Below are 16,017 nucleotides of genomic sequence, written 5' to 3'. Positions count from 1 at the left end.
ACTATCGCAGAATTCCTCCAGTTGATTAAGCTCTAGCAATCTTTTTTCACCTGCAGCAGCAAATTCGTAGTTTAGAGTCTAAATAGCCCAATATGCTCTATGCTCTAATTCAACAGGTAAATGACATGCCTTTTCAAACAACAATCTATAAGGGGAGGTGCCTATAGGTGTTTTAAATGCTGTCCTATAGGCCCATAAGGCATCATCAAGTCGAAGTGCCCAATCCTTCCGATTAGTACTCACACTTTTCTCCAAAATCTGTTTGATCTCTCGATTTGATACTTCTACTTGGCCACTGGTCTGGGGATGATATGGGGTAGAGACTTTATGCTTGACACCATATTTCTTTAAGAGTTTGTCAAAAAGTTTATTGCAAAAGTGGGTGCCACCATCACTAATTATTGCACGGGGTGTACCAAACCGATTAAAAATGTTTTTCTTCAAAAATTTCAGTACAACCTGTGCATCATTTGTTGCAAAAGCTTCGGCCTCTACCCATTTTGAAACATAATCGACTGCGACCAAAATGTATTTTTTTGTCAAAGAAAGTGGAAATGGTCCCATAAAGTTGATTCCCCAAACATCAAATATCTCACACTCAATGATATTATGTAAAGGCATTTCATTTCGGTTAGAGATATTACCTGTCCGCTGACATCTATCACAAGCTAAGACAAACAAGCGCGCATCCTTAAAAAGGTTGGGCCAATAGAACCCACATTCAAGTACCTTTGCTGCAGTCTTGATTGGCCCAGCATGGCCACCTACCTCACGATCATGACAATGACTGAGGATGCTTTGCATTTCTCCTTCCGCCACACATCTCCGAATCATTGAGTCAGCACATATTTTAAACAAAAATGGTTCCTCCCAAAAGTAGTGCTTGACATCCGATAAAATTTTTTTCTTCTGATGGAAAGATAGATTATGTGGGAGTGTGCTTGTTACCAGAAAATTAGCAAAATGTGCATACCATGGTGAACTCTCTATGGCGAAAAGTTTTTCATCAGAGAACCAATCATCTATGTCCTCTAATTCATTTTGTGCATCATCAGGAATGCATTCTAATCTAGACAGATGATCAGCTACTACGTTTTCAACACCTTTCTTATCCCTGATCTCTAAATCAAATTCTTGCAAAAGTAAGATCCACCTAATCAGTCTAGATTTTGCATCTTTCTTTGCCAACAAGTGCTTAATAGCTGAGTGATCTGTGTAAACAGTGATTTTTGAAAGTACAAGGTACGAATGAAATTTGTCCAGTGCAAATACTACAGTTAACAACTCCTTTTCAGTGGTGGCATAATTTAGCTGATCTTCATTAAGAGTCTTACTAGCGTAGTAGATAGTTCGGAATACCTTGTCTATTCGTTGGCCGAGTACCGCACCAACAGCAGAGTCACTGGCATCGCACATTACCTCAAATGGAAGATCCCAGTTTGGCGATGTCAGTACTGTCGCAGTCACCAGTCTTTCTCTCAACACCTCAAAGGCCTGTAAACAATTTGAATCAAAATCAAAAAGGGCATCTTTAATTAGCAAAGAAGACAGAGGTTTGGCAATTTTTGAAAAGTCCTTAATAAATCGCCGATAAAAACCAACATGTCCTAAGAAACTTCTAACTCCCTTGACTGTCGTGGGTGGTGGAAAATTTTGAATAACGTGCACCTTGGCCCTGTCCACCTCGATCCCCTGTTCAAAAATTTGGTGACCCAAAACTATACCTTCTATCTGTTGGAGAACGGTGTTCAGATCAATCAGAATTGATACCCGGTGCAGCGGAAGTTTTAAAAATTTTATATGGAACGATTCCATAATGGGTATCAAAACTTTACGATTAAATTGTACGTGTAAAAATTAAATAGCAATTATAAATTTTTACCTCCAATCTCGAATCGAGATTATGGACACCAACAGATTACTCTTCTCTTGTTGTATATCCCAGGAACTGATGGACGAACTGTTCTTCAATCAGGTCCACGAACAGAGATTTAATCCCTCTGATAGATTGCACTAGAAAATCTATCAGAAGTTTCTATGAAGAGAATTAACGAATTTGATCCGTTAAACCAGACTGCAAATTCAAAATTCACAGGCTGGATTTTTCCCGAGCAGAGAGGGAGGGGGGCGGCCACTTAGAGAAAACACAGCTAGGGTTTTCGAAAATATTTTGTGACCTCTGTTGTGTAATTTCTGTACTGCAATAACTTATTTATAATGTGGGCTGCTAACAGCTTAGGGCCCATTAGTCATAAGTTCAAGCCTGACAAGCAAAGCCCGCATGTTCAGAAATTAATATAAAATTCATCGTGACTCAGATTGATAAACCAATTTCACCAATGTTCACAGAAACCATTTCTGCATCTTTTAGAGTCAAGATAAATTTTTTGAATCCGAATTCAGTGATTTCCAAAAATACCCATCCCTATGTCATTTTAGGAAATCTTACTCCTCTACTCTTAAATAAGAAGTCCCACTTCTTTGTTCATTAAATTTAACTCTTTAAATTTAACTATCTCAACGGGGATTAAAAATCCATTACTCTGTGTGACCCTCAATGGTTCAGGGATGCAGCTCGCCGTGGACTCACAACTCCTTGTGACTCGGAACAACAATTTCCGACTTGCCCATCGAATCATGGTAAGAGCGCCTAGCAACATCGCCCCATGATTCCCTAGGTATCACTGATAGTGCCTGCAAGAACCAATAAATTTTGGTTAGCGTATAGTACGGTCCCTTCATCCATATATCCCGATCGAATCAACAACCATTGGTAAATCGAGAGTCGTTCGAGATTCGATAACTATGCAATGCATCTTGAAGATCAAATAGTGACATCGCATGTGCTACTAAGAAACCATTTCTTAAAACACATCATGTACTCTGGCCAGAGATTCGTCACACTAATATCTCCTCAGATTGCATAGGATATCCACACTATCAAGTATGTGGTGAATCCTTGACAACAAAGCATCGACTCCTATATGTGTCATAACTGTACCCAATCCCGACACCTGATGACCCCAATAGAGTCGGTAAACGAGTCAAAGTACAGCACTAGCATATAGAGTCTCAATGATGTTTCAAGTAGTAAGGACTAATGGTGTACAACCAAAACCGCGGACTTTATCCACTCGATAAGTGATAACCACTTGGAAAGTCCGGATATGGTAGTTCGATCATTCATCGTATGAATATCCATTTGCATGCTTTGAACATCTCTATGTTCTATACCAATGAAACGTGGTACTCGGCATCGCAAATGCTAGTCTCAATCTCGAGCGATCCTTATCCTTATTAACGGACGGCTCAATCGACTAGGAACCATTTAGAATATACAGTGACTATAAGACGTGTTTCATGATAGACATCCCCATGTACTACCACATCTTACATACACTATAGTATATTCAAGGTCTTTATCAAAACAACAATAGTATATCACAATATAACAATATGAAGAAAGATAAAGTCATTGCCATTAATAAAAGTGTAAATTATATTAAACAAAAGATTGTTTATACAAAGAGTCATCAAAGCCCTTAGCCACAAGTTGGCTCACCGGGCACCCACTCTTTCAATCTCCCACTTGCCCTAAAGCCAACTAGTCATACTACATAGACCCATTGCTTCGCGATGTTTGTCAAATAATGGTCCTGACAAGGGCTTAGTAAGTGGATCAGTGACATTGTCTGCAGAGGCCACTCTCTCGACAGTGATGTCTCCTCTTTCCACGATCTCCCGGATGATGTGGTATTTCCTCAGTACGTGTTTGGATCTTTGATGAGACCTTGGTTCCTTTGCCTGAGCAACGGCACCCGTCTTGTCACAGTACACCGGGACTGGACCAACAACTTCAGGAATGACGCCCAACTCTTGGACGAAATTCCTCATTCAAACGGCCTCTTTAGCAGCAGCTGATGCCGCAATGTATTCTGCCTCAGTGGTGGAATCCGCTGTGGTGTCCTGCTTGGAACTCTTCCAAGAGACAGCACCTCCATTGAGCATGAACACAAATCCAGAGGTTGACTTCGAGTCATCCACGTCACTTTGGAAGCTAGAGTCGGTATAGCCTTCCAATTTCAGTTCTCTTCCTCCATATACCATGAACATATTCTTAGTCCTTCCTAAGTACTTAAGAATGTCCTTCACGGCTTTCCAATGCATTTGACCGGGATTAGCTTGATATCTGCTCGTGACACTCAGAGCAAATGCTACATCTGGTCTGGTAGATATCATTCCATACATGATACTACCTATGGCTGACGCATATGGTACATGTGTCATTTTCTCTATCTCTTCATCAGTCTTGGGACACATAGACTTGGATAGAGAAACTCCATGACACATAGGTAGATGTCCTCTCTTGGACCCATCCATTGAAAACCGTTTCAATATGGTGTCGATGTAGGTTGCTTGAGTGAGTCCTATCATTCTCTTAGATCTATCTCTATAGATCTGTATCCCTAGAATATAGGATGCCTCACCCAAATCCTTCATCGAGAATCTACCTGATAACCATATCTTTGTTGACTGCAACATCCCTACGTCATTCCCAATGAGTAGGATGTCATCAACATAAAGTACTAAGAATGTCACATCATCCTTAACTACTTTCTTGTACACGCACGGTTCCTCCGGGTTCTTGATGAAACCAAAATCCTTTATTGTTTCATCAAATTTCTGGTTCCAACTTCTTGATGCTTGTTTGAGACCATAGATCGATCTCTGAAGCTTGCATACCTTATGCTCGCTTCCCATGGATGTGTATCCCTCAGTCTGCATCATATTGATCTCTTCCTTAATGTTTCCATTAAGAAATGCAGTCTTCACATCCATTTGCCATATCTCATAGTCATACCAAGCAGCTATGGCAATAAGGATTCTTATGGACTTGAACATTGCAAGTGGTGAAAAGGTTTCATCATAGCCAACTCCTTGTATTTGAGTATAACCTTTCGCCACCAATCGTGCCTTGTAGGTCAATACCTTACCATCAGGCCCAAGCTTTCTCTTGTAGATCCATTTATACCCTATTGGAACAATTCCATCGGGAGGATCTACTAAAGACCAAACTTGGTTTGTATGCATCGAATCTATTTCCGACTGCATAGCTTCAAGCCATAAATTTGAATCCGCATCAGAAATTGCTTCCTTGAAGTTTCTTGGATCACATCCAACGTCGGGTTCATCTTGATCCCCTTCAAGAAGAAGACCATATCGAATAGGAGATCTAGAAGTCCTCTCGGATCTTCTAGGTATAGGCGTGTCCATCATTGGTTCCTGAGGTGTAGGATCATTATTTTTTATTTCGGGTTCTTCTCGAATTTCTTCGAGTTCCATCATCTCGCCTTTCTTATCCAATAAGAACTCCTTCTCCAAGAAGGTGGCATTCCTTGAAACAAATACCTTTGTTTCAGCAGGATGATAGAAATAATATCCGATTGAATTCTTCGGATACCCTACAAAATAACATAAGGTGGATCGACTATCCAACTTATCTCCCACTGTCTGCTTCACGTAAGCAGGACATCCCCAAATCCTCAAGTACGAATACTTAGGAGCTTTGCCATTCCATAACTCGTATGGTGTTTTATCCACTGCTTTGGTGTGGACGTTGTTCAACAACAATACCGCCGTTTCAAGCGCATAGCCCCAAAACGAAGGTGGAAGCTCAGTGAAGCTCATCATGGATCGAACCATGTCCAACAAAGTTCGATTATGACGCTCCGATACACCATTCAGCTGAGGTGTCATAGGAGGAGTCCACTGAAAGAGAATCCCATTCTCTTTCAGATAGTCCAAAAACTCGGTACTTAAGTATTCTCCACCTCGATCCGATCGAAGTGCTTTAATACTTTTACCTAGCTTGTTTTCTACTTCAGTCTTGAATTCTTTGAACTTTTCAAATGCCTCAGACTTATATTTCATTAAATATAAATACCCATACCTTGAATAATCATCAGTAAAGGTAATGAAGTAGGTGTGGCCAAATTGAGTACCAATTCTAAATGGACCACAAATATCTGTATGGATCAAATCCAACAGATTTTGACTACGCTCAGGTTTCCCCTTAAAAGGAGATTTAGTCATTTTTCCTTTCAGGCAGGATTCACAAGTAGGTAGAGAGTTAATATCAGACATATCAAACATGCCCTCTCCCACTAGCTTGTTCATCCTCCTTGAGGAAATATGACCTAGCCTAGCATGCCAAAGGTTTGCCGGGTTTTGACTATTGATTTTCCTTTTGTTTGTTGTTACCGGTTTATCAACATAATTTATTGGAATGTCTTTTAATTTTAAGTTATATAGATCGTTTTCAAGTTGTCCATTTCCAATCAAACATTCATTCTTGTAAATATTGCAAATCCCATTCACAAAATTGCAAGAATAACCATCTCTATCAAGCATAGAAACAGAAATAATGTTTTTAATCAAATCTGGAACAAATAAAACATCTCTCAAAAGTAACTTAAAACTGTTCTGCAAAATTAAATAAACATCTCCCACAGCTTTAGCTTCAATTCTAGAACCATTTCCGAGCCTCAGCTGGGTCTCACCCATTCTAAGCTTGCGACTTCTTGTCATCACCTGCAAATCATTGCAAATGTGAGATCCACATCCGGTATCCAATACCCAAGAAGTAGTATTAAGTGAAACATTTATTTCAATATAGAACATACCCTTCGCAGTTCGCAACTGCTCTAGATATTCCTTGCAGTTACGTTTCCAATGACCGGGTTTCTTGCAGTGATGGCAAACATCCTTGGACTTTTCCATGTTTGAAGCCTTTTTCTTGTACTTCTTCTCGGGTCCGGTTTTCTTGGGTGGGGCAGAACGTTTCTTACCCTTTGTACTTGGCCCCTTCTTAGCAGAAGAAGAGGAGCCCACCAAGAAAGCCGGTTTATCCTTCTTTAAAGTGGATTCATATGTTACAAGCATATTGATCATCTCTTCAAGGGAGGCCTCTATCTTGTTCATATTGAAATTCACCACAAATCCGTCAAACGAAGAAGAAAGAGATAGAAGTAATAAGTCCACGTTGAGTTCATGCTCCAACACCAAATCAAGCGTTACCAACTTCTGTATGAGCCAAATCACTCGTACCCCATGATCACGGACCGAAGTCCCTTCACGCATGCGACACATCATTAGCTCTTTTACAGTAGCGAACCTTTCAGCTCTCGATTGAGCCCCAAAAAGTTCCTTGAGTTGTACGTGAATGTCAGCAGCATTCACGGTATCCTCAAATCGCCTCTGGAGTTCATCAGACATCGAGGCTTGCATATAGCATTTGGCCTTGATATCATGGTCCCACCATGTATCAAGTTTGGCCAACTCTTCCGGACTTACATCAGCTGGTGCTTCCTTCGGAGGAGATTTTTCTAACACGTAGAGCATCTTCTCCGAGGTCAAGACAATCTTTAACTTACGGAACCATTCCGTATAGTTTGCGCCAGTCAGTTTATTTTGTTCGAGGATAGAGAATAGTGGATTGCGCGAATTCATCTTAATGAAATACTGAAAAAAAACAGACAATTATCAGTGATTGTTTAATTAATTTACTAAGACATAAAATAGGAGAAATTTATTTTATGAATCTCACTCCCACTATTTTAATGATTTCACTACCCTCTAGTGAAAACGGGAAACTATTTTCCTTAGTGGGAACATGGAGTCCAATTGACAAACTATGGTCCCAAATAATATCAGCCAACCATAATTTTCAAAAGGTAGAGCCCAATTGCTTTCAAAGCAACCTCCACGTTTTTACCTCATGTCCAACAAGGGCCCAATAATATGACGCCGTTTATTGTTACATGTCAAGATGACCCATCAATATTAAGTTGTGATGGACAGTCGCCATGTGGATCCCCCAATAATATGAGCCGATCCCATGGGAGTTCCACCCAACTTAAAACATGTGTCGATCCAATGTACAGCTTTCCGACAAACGGGACCCCCCAATAATATGAGCCGGACCGTATCCGCGGGTAGCATCTCATACATTGATCGTTGATGGAAGGTAGGAACATTTAAACAATATTTAAATTTCCTTTATTTATCTTGATATCAATTTTAAATCATATTTAAAATGAGGGATTTTAATTTTGAAAATTAGTCTCATCATTTTAAACATTTGTATGCTTGCGGGATTCATACAATTTTGTCTAAAACATGCATACAACTATAATATCATATATTATATAGGATGATCGATTCCATTTCTAATCGACCCATGGTTGCCAATCATGAGTCTAAGTCCAATCCTAGGTAATATGCAGGTATGCAATGCAATCCTATTACATTGAGCTTCCAATTTACATTTCTTCAGTCTTTATTGTCTGCTGGGCCCACCTCCGTCTTCAAATCTTCATCTCCCACTAAGTCTAATGTATTTACAATAAATAACCATGACAAGTAGGGGATACATTTTAAGGGGTGGGAACGGGCCATAAACCAAGCCCACTTTTATTACATATGACAATTCATATTGGGCCATAAACCAGACCCATTAATATATCCAACAACAATAAAAACAAATGTAAATTCCTAACATACACCTACAAAATTGGTCATGGCAATCGATCATCCTTATCCAATAATATTTAATTCAAAATTAATTTATTGGATAACATGCAATGGAAATTTAAATTAAAAGGATAAAATCATATTCCATATATAAAATCTTATTTTACATACAAAATCATATTTTATCTTTTTATCAAATAAAATCATATTTTACATATAAAATCCAATTTTATACATAAAATCATATTTTACTCAATATTTCCATAAGATCATATCTTATCATCAATTGTACCAAAAATAATTAATTTCATAAAATCTGATTTAACGGATAAAATCTATAAATTTTCCAAAAATTCAAATTTATCCAAAAATCAATTTTAAAATTTTCGGACTCGAACAATTCGATCCGACACCTCGTGGACCAATCAAAAACAATTTTCGATCGGACCAAAAATAGAATTTTAACATATTAAAATTTTAATTTAAAATAAAAAATTAATTTTTTCCGGGCCGCCCGGGACGCTCCCGGGCTGCCCGCGCCCCAAAGGGTCTCGGGCCGGGCAGCGATAACGTCGCCGCCCATGGGCAGCGCCGTGCGCTGCCCGGGGCAGAGACCCTCGCTGCGCCCCCGGGCAGCGATCCAATCGCTGCCCGTGTTTTGCCCGAAAAAAATTTATTTTAAAAAATTTATTTTGTTTCAAAAACCGAGGCTTAAAATTTTTTTTTGTACAATCGATTAATTTAATCGCTTGATCTGAGCAACCTGGCTCTGATACCACTGTTGGAGAACGGTGTTCAGATCAATCAAAATTGATACCCGGTGCAGCGAAAGTTTTAAAAATTTTATATGGAACGATTCCATAATGGGTATCAAAACTTTACGATTAAATTGTGCGTGTAAAAATTAAATAACAATTATAAATTTTTACCTCCAATCTCGAATCGAGATTATGGGCACAAACAGATTACTCTGCTCTTGTTGTATATCCCGGGAACTGATGGACGAACTGTTCTTCAATCAGGTCCACGAACAGAGATTTAATCCCTCTGATAGATTGCACTAGAAAATCTATCAGAAGTTTCTATGAAGAGAATTAACGAATTTGATCCGTTAAACCAGACTGCAAATTCAAATTTCACAGGCTGGATTTTTCCCGAGCAGAGAGGGAGGGGGCGGCCACTTAGAGAAAACACAGCTAGGGTTTTCGAAAATATTTTGTGACCTCTGTTGTGTAATTTCTGTACTGCAATAACTTGTTTATAATGTGGGCTGCTAACAGCTTAGGGCCCATTAGTCATAAGTTCAAGCCTGACAAACAAAGCCCGCATGTTCAGAAATTAATATAAAATTCATCGTGACTCAGATTGATAAACCAATTTCACCAATGTTCACAGAAACCATTTCTGCATCTTTTAGAGTCGAGATAAATTTTCTGAATCCGAATTCAGTGATTTCCAAAAATGCCCTTCCCTATGTCATTTTAGAAAATCTTACTCCTCTACTCTTAAATAAGAAGTTCCACTTCTTTGTTCATTAAATTTAACTCTTTAAATTTAACTATCTCAACGGGGATTAAAAATCCATTACTCTGTGTGACCCTCAATGGTTTAGGGATACAGTTAGCCGTGGGCTCACAACTCCTTGTGACTCGGAACAACAATTTCCGACTTGCCCATCGAATCATGGTAAGAGCGCCTAGCAACAATCGCCCCATGATTCCCTAGGTATCACTGATAGTGCCTGCAAGAACCAATAGATTTTGGTTAGCGTACAGTACGGTCCCTTCATCCATATATCCCGATCGAATCAACAACCATTAGTAAATCGAGAGTCGTTCGAGATTCGATAACTATGCAATGCATCTTGAAGATCAAATAGTGACATCGCATGTGCTACTAAAAAACCATTTCTTAAAACACATCATGTACTCTGGCCAGATATTCATCACACTAATATCTCCTCAGATTGCATAGGATATCCACACTATCAAGTATGTGGTGAATCCTTGACAACAAAGCATCGACTCCTATATGTGTCGTAACTGTACCCAATCCTGATACCTAATGACCCCAATAGAGTCGGTAAACGAGTCAAAGTACAGCACTAGCATATAGAGTCTCAATGATGTTTCAAGTAGTAAGGACTAATGATGTACAACCAAAACCGCGGACTTTATCCACTCGATAAGTGATAACCACTTGGAAAGTCCGGATAGGGTAGTTCGATCATTCATCGTATGAATATCCATTTGCATGCTTTGAACATCTCTATGTTTCATACCAATGAAACGTGGTACTCGGCATCGCAAATGCTAGTCTCAATCTCGAGCGATCCTTATCCTTATTAACGGACGGCTCAATCGACTAGGAACCATTTAGAATATACAGTGACTATAAGATGTGTTTCATGATAGACATCCCCATGTACTACCACATCTTACATACACTATAGTATATTCAAGGTCTTTATCAAAACAACAATAGTATATCACAATATAACAATATGAAGAAAGATAAAGTCATTGCCATTAAAAAAAGTGTAAATTATATTAAACAAAAGATTGTTTATACAAAGAGTCATCAAAGCCCTTAGCCACAAGTTGGCTCACCGGGCACCCACTCTTTCACTGTCACCATGAAATGACACTTCTCCCAGTTCAGCACCAAATTTGTCTCCTCGCATCTCATTAAAAAATAATTCAAGTTATGCAGACATGCATCAAAAGATTGACCAAAAATAGAGAAATCATCCATGAAAATTTCTAAAAAAATTTCGACCATATCATGAAAAATGGCAGTCATGCATCTCTGAAAAGTAGCAGGAGCGTTACACAATCCGAAAGGCATACGTCTATAGGCAAACGTACCATATGGGCAAGTGAAAGTCGTTTTATCCTGGTCTTCAGGTGCAATCGCTATTTGATTGTATCCTGAGTACCCATCTAAAAAACAGTAAAACTCATACCCAGTCAATCTCTCTAGCATTTGATCAATGAACGGGAGAGGAAAATGATTCTTACGGGTCGCGTCATTTAATTTTCTATAGTCTATGCACACACGCCAACCTGTAACTGTCCTAGTAGGTATTAATTCATTATTCTCATTCTTTATGACAGTTATCCCCCCTTTCTTTGGTACACACTGCACTGGACTCACCCATGGACTATCAGAAATAGGATAAATGATACCTGCGTCCAACAGTTTGATCGTCTCAGCTTTTACAACTTCCTGCATCTTCGGGTTTAGTCTCCTCTGTGGTTGGACTAATGGGTTGATGCTCTCCTCCATTAAGATCTTGTGCATGCACATGGACGGATTTATTCCTTTGATATCTGCCATTTTCCAAGCAAATACACTCTTGTGATTCTTGAGCACATCCATTAGTCTGGCCTCCATCTCACCTGTCAAAGAAGAAGAAATTATGACAGGTAAATTATCATTCTCACCTAAAAATACATATTTGAGATGGGTAGGCAATGGTTTCAATTCCAAAGTGGGTGGTTCCTCAATGCTTGGTTTCTGAAGGACTAAATCCTTCTGGTTGCCAAGATCTTCAAGTCTAAGCTTTCCACCTCTTCTCCATGACTGGTTTTCATTCAAATATGCAGTCATCCCTTCAATTTCATCACTGAAATCATCCACATGCTCATATATAAGTGCAGTTTATAATGGTTCCTGAAATGTATTCTGTACATAATCAAATAACAGTGAATCCACTACATCTAGTTGAAAACATTCTTCATTATTCTGAGAAAATTTTAAAGCATTAAAAACATCAAACGAAATTTTCTCTTCTCCCACTCTCAAAAGCAACTCTCCCTTCTGGACATCTATTAGTGCCTTTCATGTTGCCAGGAAAGGTCTACCCAAAATGAGTGGCATGTACAAATCCTCTTCCATATCTAACACTACGAAGTCCACGGGGAAGATGAATTTGTCCACTTTTACAAGTACGTCCTCCATTATACCCCGTGGATATTTGATGGACCTGTCCGTCAGTTGTAATGACATTCTGGTGGACTTTGGTTCTCCCAAGCTCAATTTCCTAAACACAGAGTAAGGCATTAGATTTATACTCGCACCCAAATCACACAAAGCCTTATGAAATTGAACATCATTAATTACACAAGGTATAGAGAAACTCCCTGGATCCTTTTGCTTTAGTGGGATTTTATTCTGCACCAGTGCCGAGCAGTTTTCCTTCAGACTTATCATCGCATGCTCCTCCAATTTCCTCTTGTTAGTGAGGATCTCCTTCAAGAATTCGCATAACTTGGAATTTGCATCAGTGCATCAGCGAAGGGTATATTGATATTCAATTTCTTAAAAACTTCTAAGAATTTACCAAACTGAGAGTCTAGCTTGGCCTTCTTAAGAGCTGCAGGAAAAGGTGGTGGCACAACAATTTTTGATTGTAAAGTGGGTGGGGGTGTTAAGATAGACGACTTGCCTGAAGTTTTTTCTGATGTAACTGTTTCTGGCTCTTTCTCGCTTTTTGGTTCAGGCTCGACCGTCTTTCCACTCCTTAATTCAATTGCTTTCACCTGTTCCTTTGGATTCTTCTCAGTGTCACTTGGCAAAGTACCCTGATCTCTGCTGGAAATTGATTTGGCCAATTGCCCTATTTGATTCTCCAGATTCTTTATCGATGCATCTTGATTCTGCATGCGGTTTTCAGTAGATGATATAAACTTCTGCATCATCTGCTCCAAGCTTGATTTCTCCTCTTGAGGCTGCTTGTTGTAGTTCTGATTCCCATATGCTTTATTATTCTGTCCACCCCACGAGAAATTTGGATGTTGTCTCCACCCTGGATTGTATGAATTCGAAAATGGGTCATTCCTTGAGCGATTTTGATTTCCCATGTGACTTGCCATAACTCCCTCCGGTTGAGAAAATGTTTGGCAGTCTTTCGTGAAATGATCTGCACCACATTTTTCACACCACACTTCTTGTACTCGCATCACAGAGTTTCCCACGCTTAGTTCCTCAATCCTTTTGTTCATGACTTCAAGTTGAGCAGCCACTGATGTAAATACATCAATTTGATGAATTCCAGTAGATTTCCGGGCTGCACCCCTTTCAGATTGAGGATGATAGCTACTAGTTGCCATTTCCTCGATTAATTCAAAGCCATCCTCTAACGATTTTCGCAGAAGATTTCCACCTGCATCTGCATCTAACATGGTACGATTTGAATGAGAAAGACCATAATAAAAAGTTTGTACCACAAGACTCTCTGGTAATTGGTGGTGTGGACATCTCCGCAGTAGATCCTTGTAGTGCTCCCATGCTTCGTAAAACGTTTCCTGTTCTCCTTGGGAAAAAGTTATGATATCAGCTCTCAGCTTCATTGACTTAGATGGTGGAAAGTATTTGGTGAGGAAAGACTTCGCCAAATCATCCCAAGTTGTGATGGAACTTGCAGGTAAATTCGTTAGCCATGCTTTCGCCTTGTCTCGCAGTGAAAAAGGGAATAAACGCAACCGAATAGCGTCATCAGAAACTCCCTGTATCTTGAATGTATCACAAATTTCCAGAAAATTTGTGATGTGTACATATGGTTCATCAATGACACTCCCACCAAATTGAAGTGTGTTCTGAATCATTTGAAGAATGGCCGGCTTTATCTCAAAGTGATTAGCTGCTACAGTTGGCCGGATGATGCTTGGTCTAGCACCTTCAATGTTTGGCAAGGCAAGATCCATAATGGATCTGTAAACTGGTTGTTCCTGTTCATGTTCTTCTTCCATTCTTGTTGTTGTTGTTGCCTTCTTCTCCTATGAAAAGTTCTCTCGATTTTTGAATCAAAAGGCCATAGTTCCTCAGGTGAGTGTTGCATGTACTGCAAGAGAATCCTGCAATCCACAGATGGAAATGAGTGATTAAAATTGTAATAGAGAAAAATCAAATAAAACAAATTAAAATCTATTTAGTCCCCGGCAACGACGCCAAAAACTTGATCGACGGAATACTAACACTTAAATTTTCTTTAAAAAAATCTCTCAAATCCAGTCGATAATAATCGCAAGTGCTCGATTCAAGTTATAATAAAATGTACTGAGTATGAGTATCGTCCTCAGGGACTAACAATAGTAATTTGTCTCGTTGATTTTCAACTATACAAAGTATCTCAAATTTGATTTTGGAATTATCTAACATTTAAAATTAATTAAGAACTCAACGTAAATAAAAGTGGATTTCACAACCAAACAATCAATTCTCAGACTGAAGAACACCAATTCAAAATGATTTTGTTGGAATTTCGGTTCACCTTTCCCCTTATTGAACTGGACGATTGGAATTTAATTTATTCTTATAAATTTGACAGAAATTCTTGTAACATTGACACTCTCTCTCGAGGTGATGTCAAACTAATCAAATCAGTGAAATAATTAAATCTCTTTAATTATTTATCATGACTGATTGCTTTGCGTTCTATGAATTCTACAACTTTTAACCTGGTGGTCTATGGCTATCAACATGTACTAAATACCATATCTCTATGTATATTTTAAGTCCATGGATTCTATCATTTGTCCTAATTAGGAACCTATCTCTCGATAGCAATTCACAATTTACGAATCTATGTTAAGGGTAGCTAATCATCAACATAGAAAGAAAAACATGATAAAATCAATTATAAACATAAATCAAATCTCAATACGTCCGGTGATTCAATCACACTATAGTGTTTCGGGGTTAGGATCCCCTCGATTCCAACAAAATAAAAACTTAGCTACTGGAATTCATTACAAAAATTCAATCTCAAAAGTGTTTAACATAAAAATTTAGAAGAGAAGAAAAGAAAAACTCCCAACGGAGAAGAGAAATCTTGAATTGCTCAGCCGCCGTCTGCCTCCTGATGTGCGTCAGTCTCTACCCTCAGAAACTAAGGAAAGAATTGTATTTAAAGTCCCCAAGAATCCTTCCCGAAATAAACTCTCTAAAAAAAAATAAATAAAATTTCACATCAGCGCATCGCGCCCGAGCGGTAGAAAATTACCGCGCGGGCGCCCGAAAATTTGGCTACTCCTGTTTCCCAAGTTCGTGGTTGCGCCCGCGCGGTAGAAAATTGCAGCGCAGGCGCCATGCCTTTCTGCTAGCTACTTTTTTACAAATGATGAGTGCGCCCGCGGGGTAGAAAATTGCTGCGCGGGTGCCTCGTCTTTTTCCAGAAATGTGCTTTTCTTCTTGCGCTATCCTCACCGCCTCAATTGTGCATCACCTTCTCACCAAGTGCCAGCATTTCTTGGTGATTTCCTGCAATAAAAATAAATAAACCAGAGGAGTGACTACAAAAAAACTTTAAAACAATAAACGAAACAAGAATGGTAAAAACAGACACAACGAAAACGAAACTTATGCAAAACAAACACAAAACAAGCAAAAATAACGCACAAAAATGACTCCTATCAAACATCGAGACAGCTGAAGACGCTCGAGACTCAATGTCTGAATCTGGACTTTGAACTCGCAGAGATC

General features: G+C 39.1%; 1 protein-coding gene across 1 annotated transcript; it reads right to left on the bottom strand.

The window, feature by feature from the left end:
* Positions 1-12,788: 12,788 nt before the first annotated feature.
* Positions 12,789-14,285, bottom strand: LOC140861206 (uncharacterized). The gene has a single exon (XM_073264210.1). It carries the CDS (start codon positions 14,283-14,285, stop codon positions 12,789-12,791), a length of 1,497 nt encoding a protein of 498 aa, XP_073120311.1.
* Between the last annotated feature and the right edge of the window lie 1,732 nt (positions 14,286-16,017).

This window comes from Henckelia pumila, chromosome 4 (genome assembly GCF_033568475.1).
Source record: "Henckelia pumila isolate YLH828 chromosome 4, ASM3356847v2, whole genome shotgun sequence".
NCBI classification, from domain to species: domain Eukaryota; kingdom Viridiplantae; phylum Streptophyta; class Magnoliopsida; order Lamiales; family Gesneriaceae; genus Henckelia; species Henckelia pumila.
The sequence above is the reverse complement of the archived record's forward strand: the minus strand, read 5'-3'. Positions and strand labels throughout refer to the sequence as shown.

Bases quoted from the DNA above. Each gene is read 5' to 3' on its own strand.
- LOC140861206 (XM_073264210.1), bottom strand. From the start codon at position 14,285: ATGGAAGAAGAACATGAACAGGAACAACCAGTTTACAGATCCATTATG.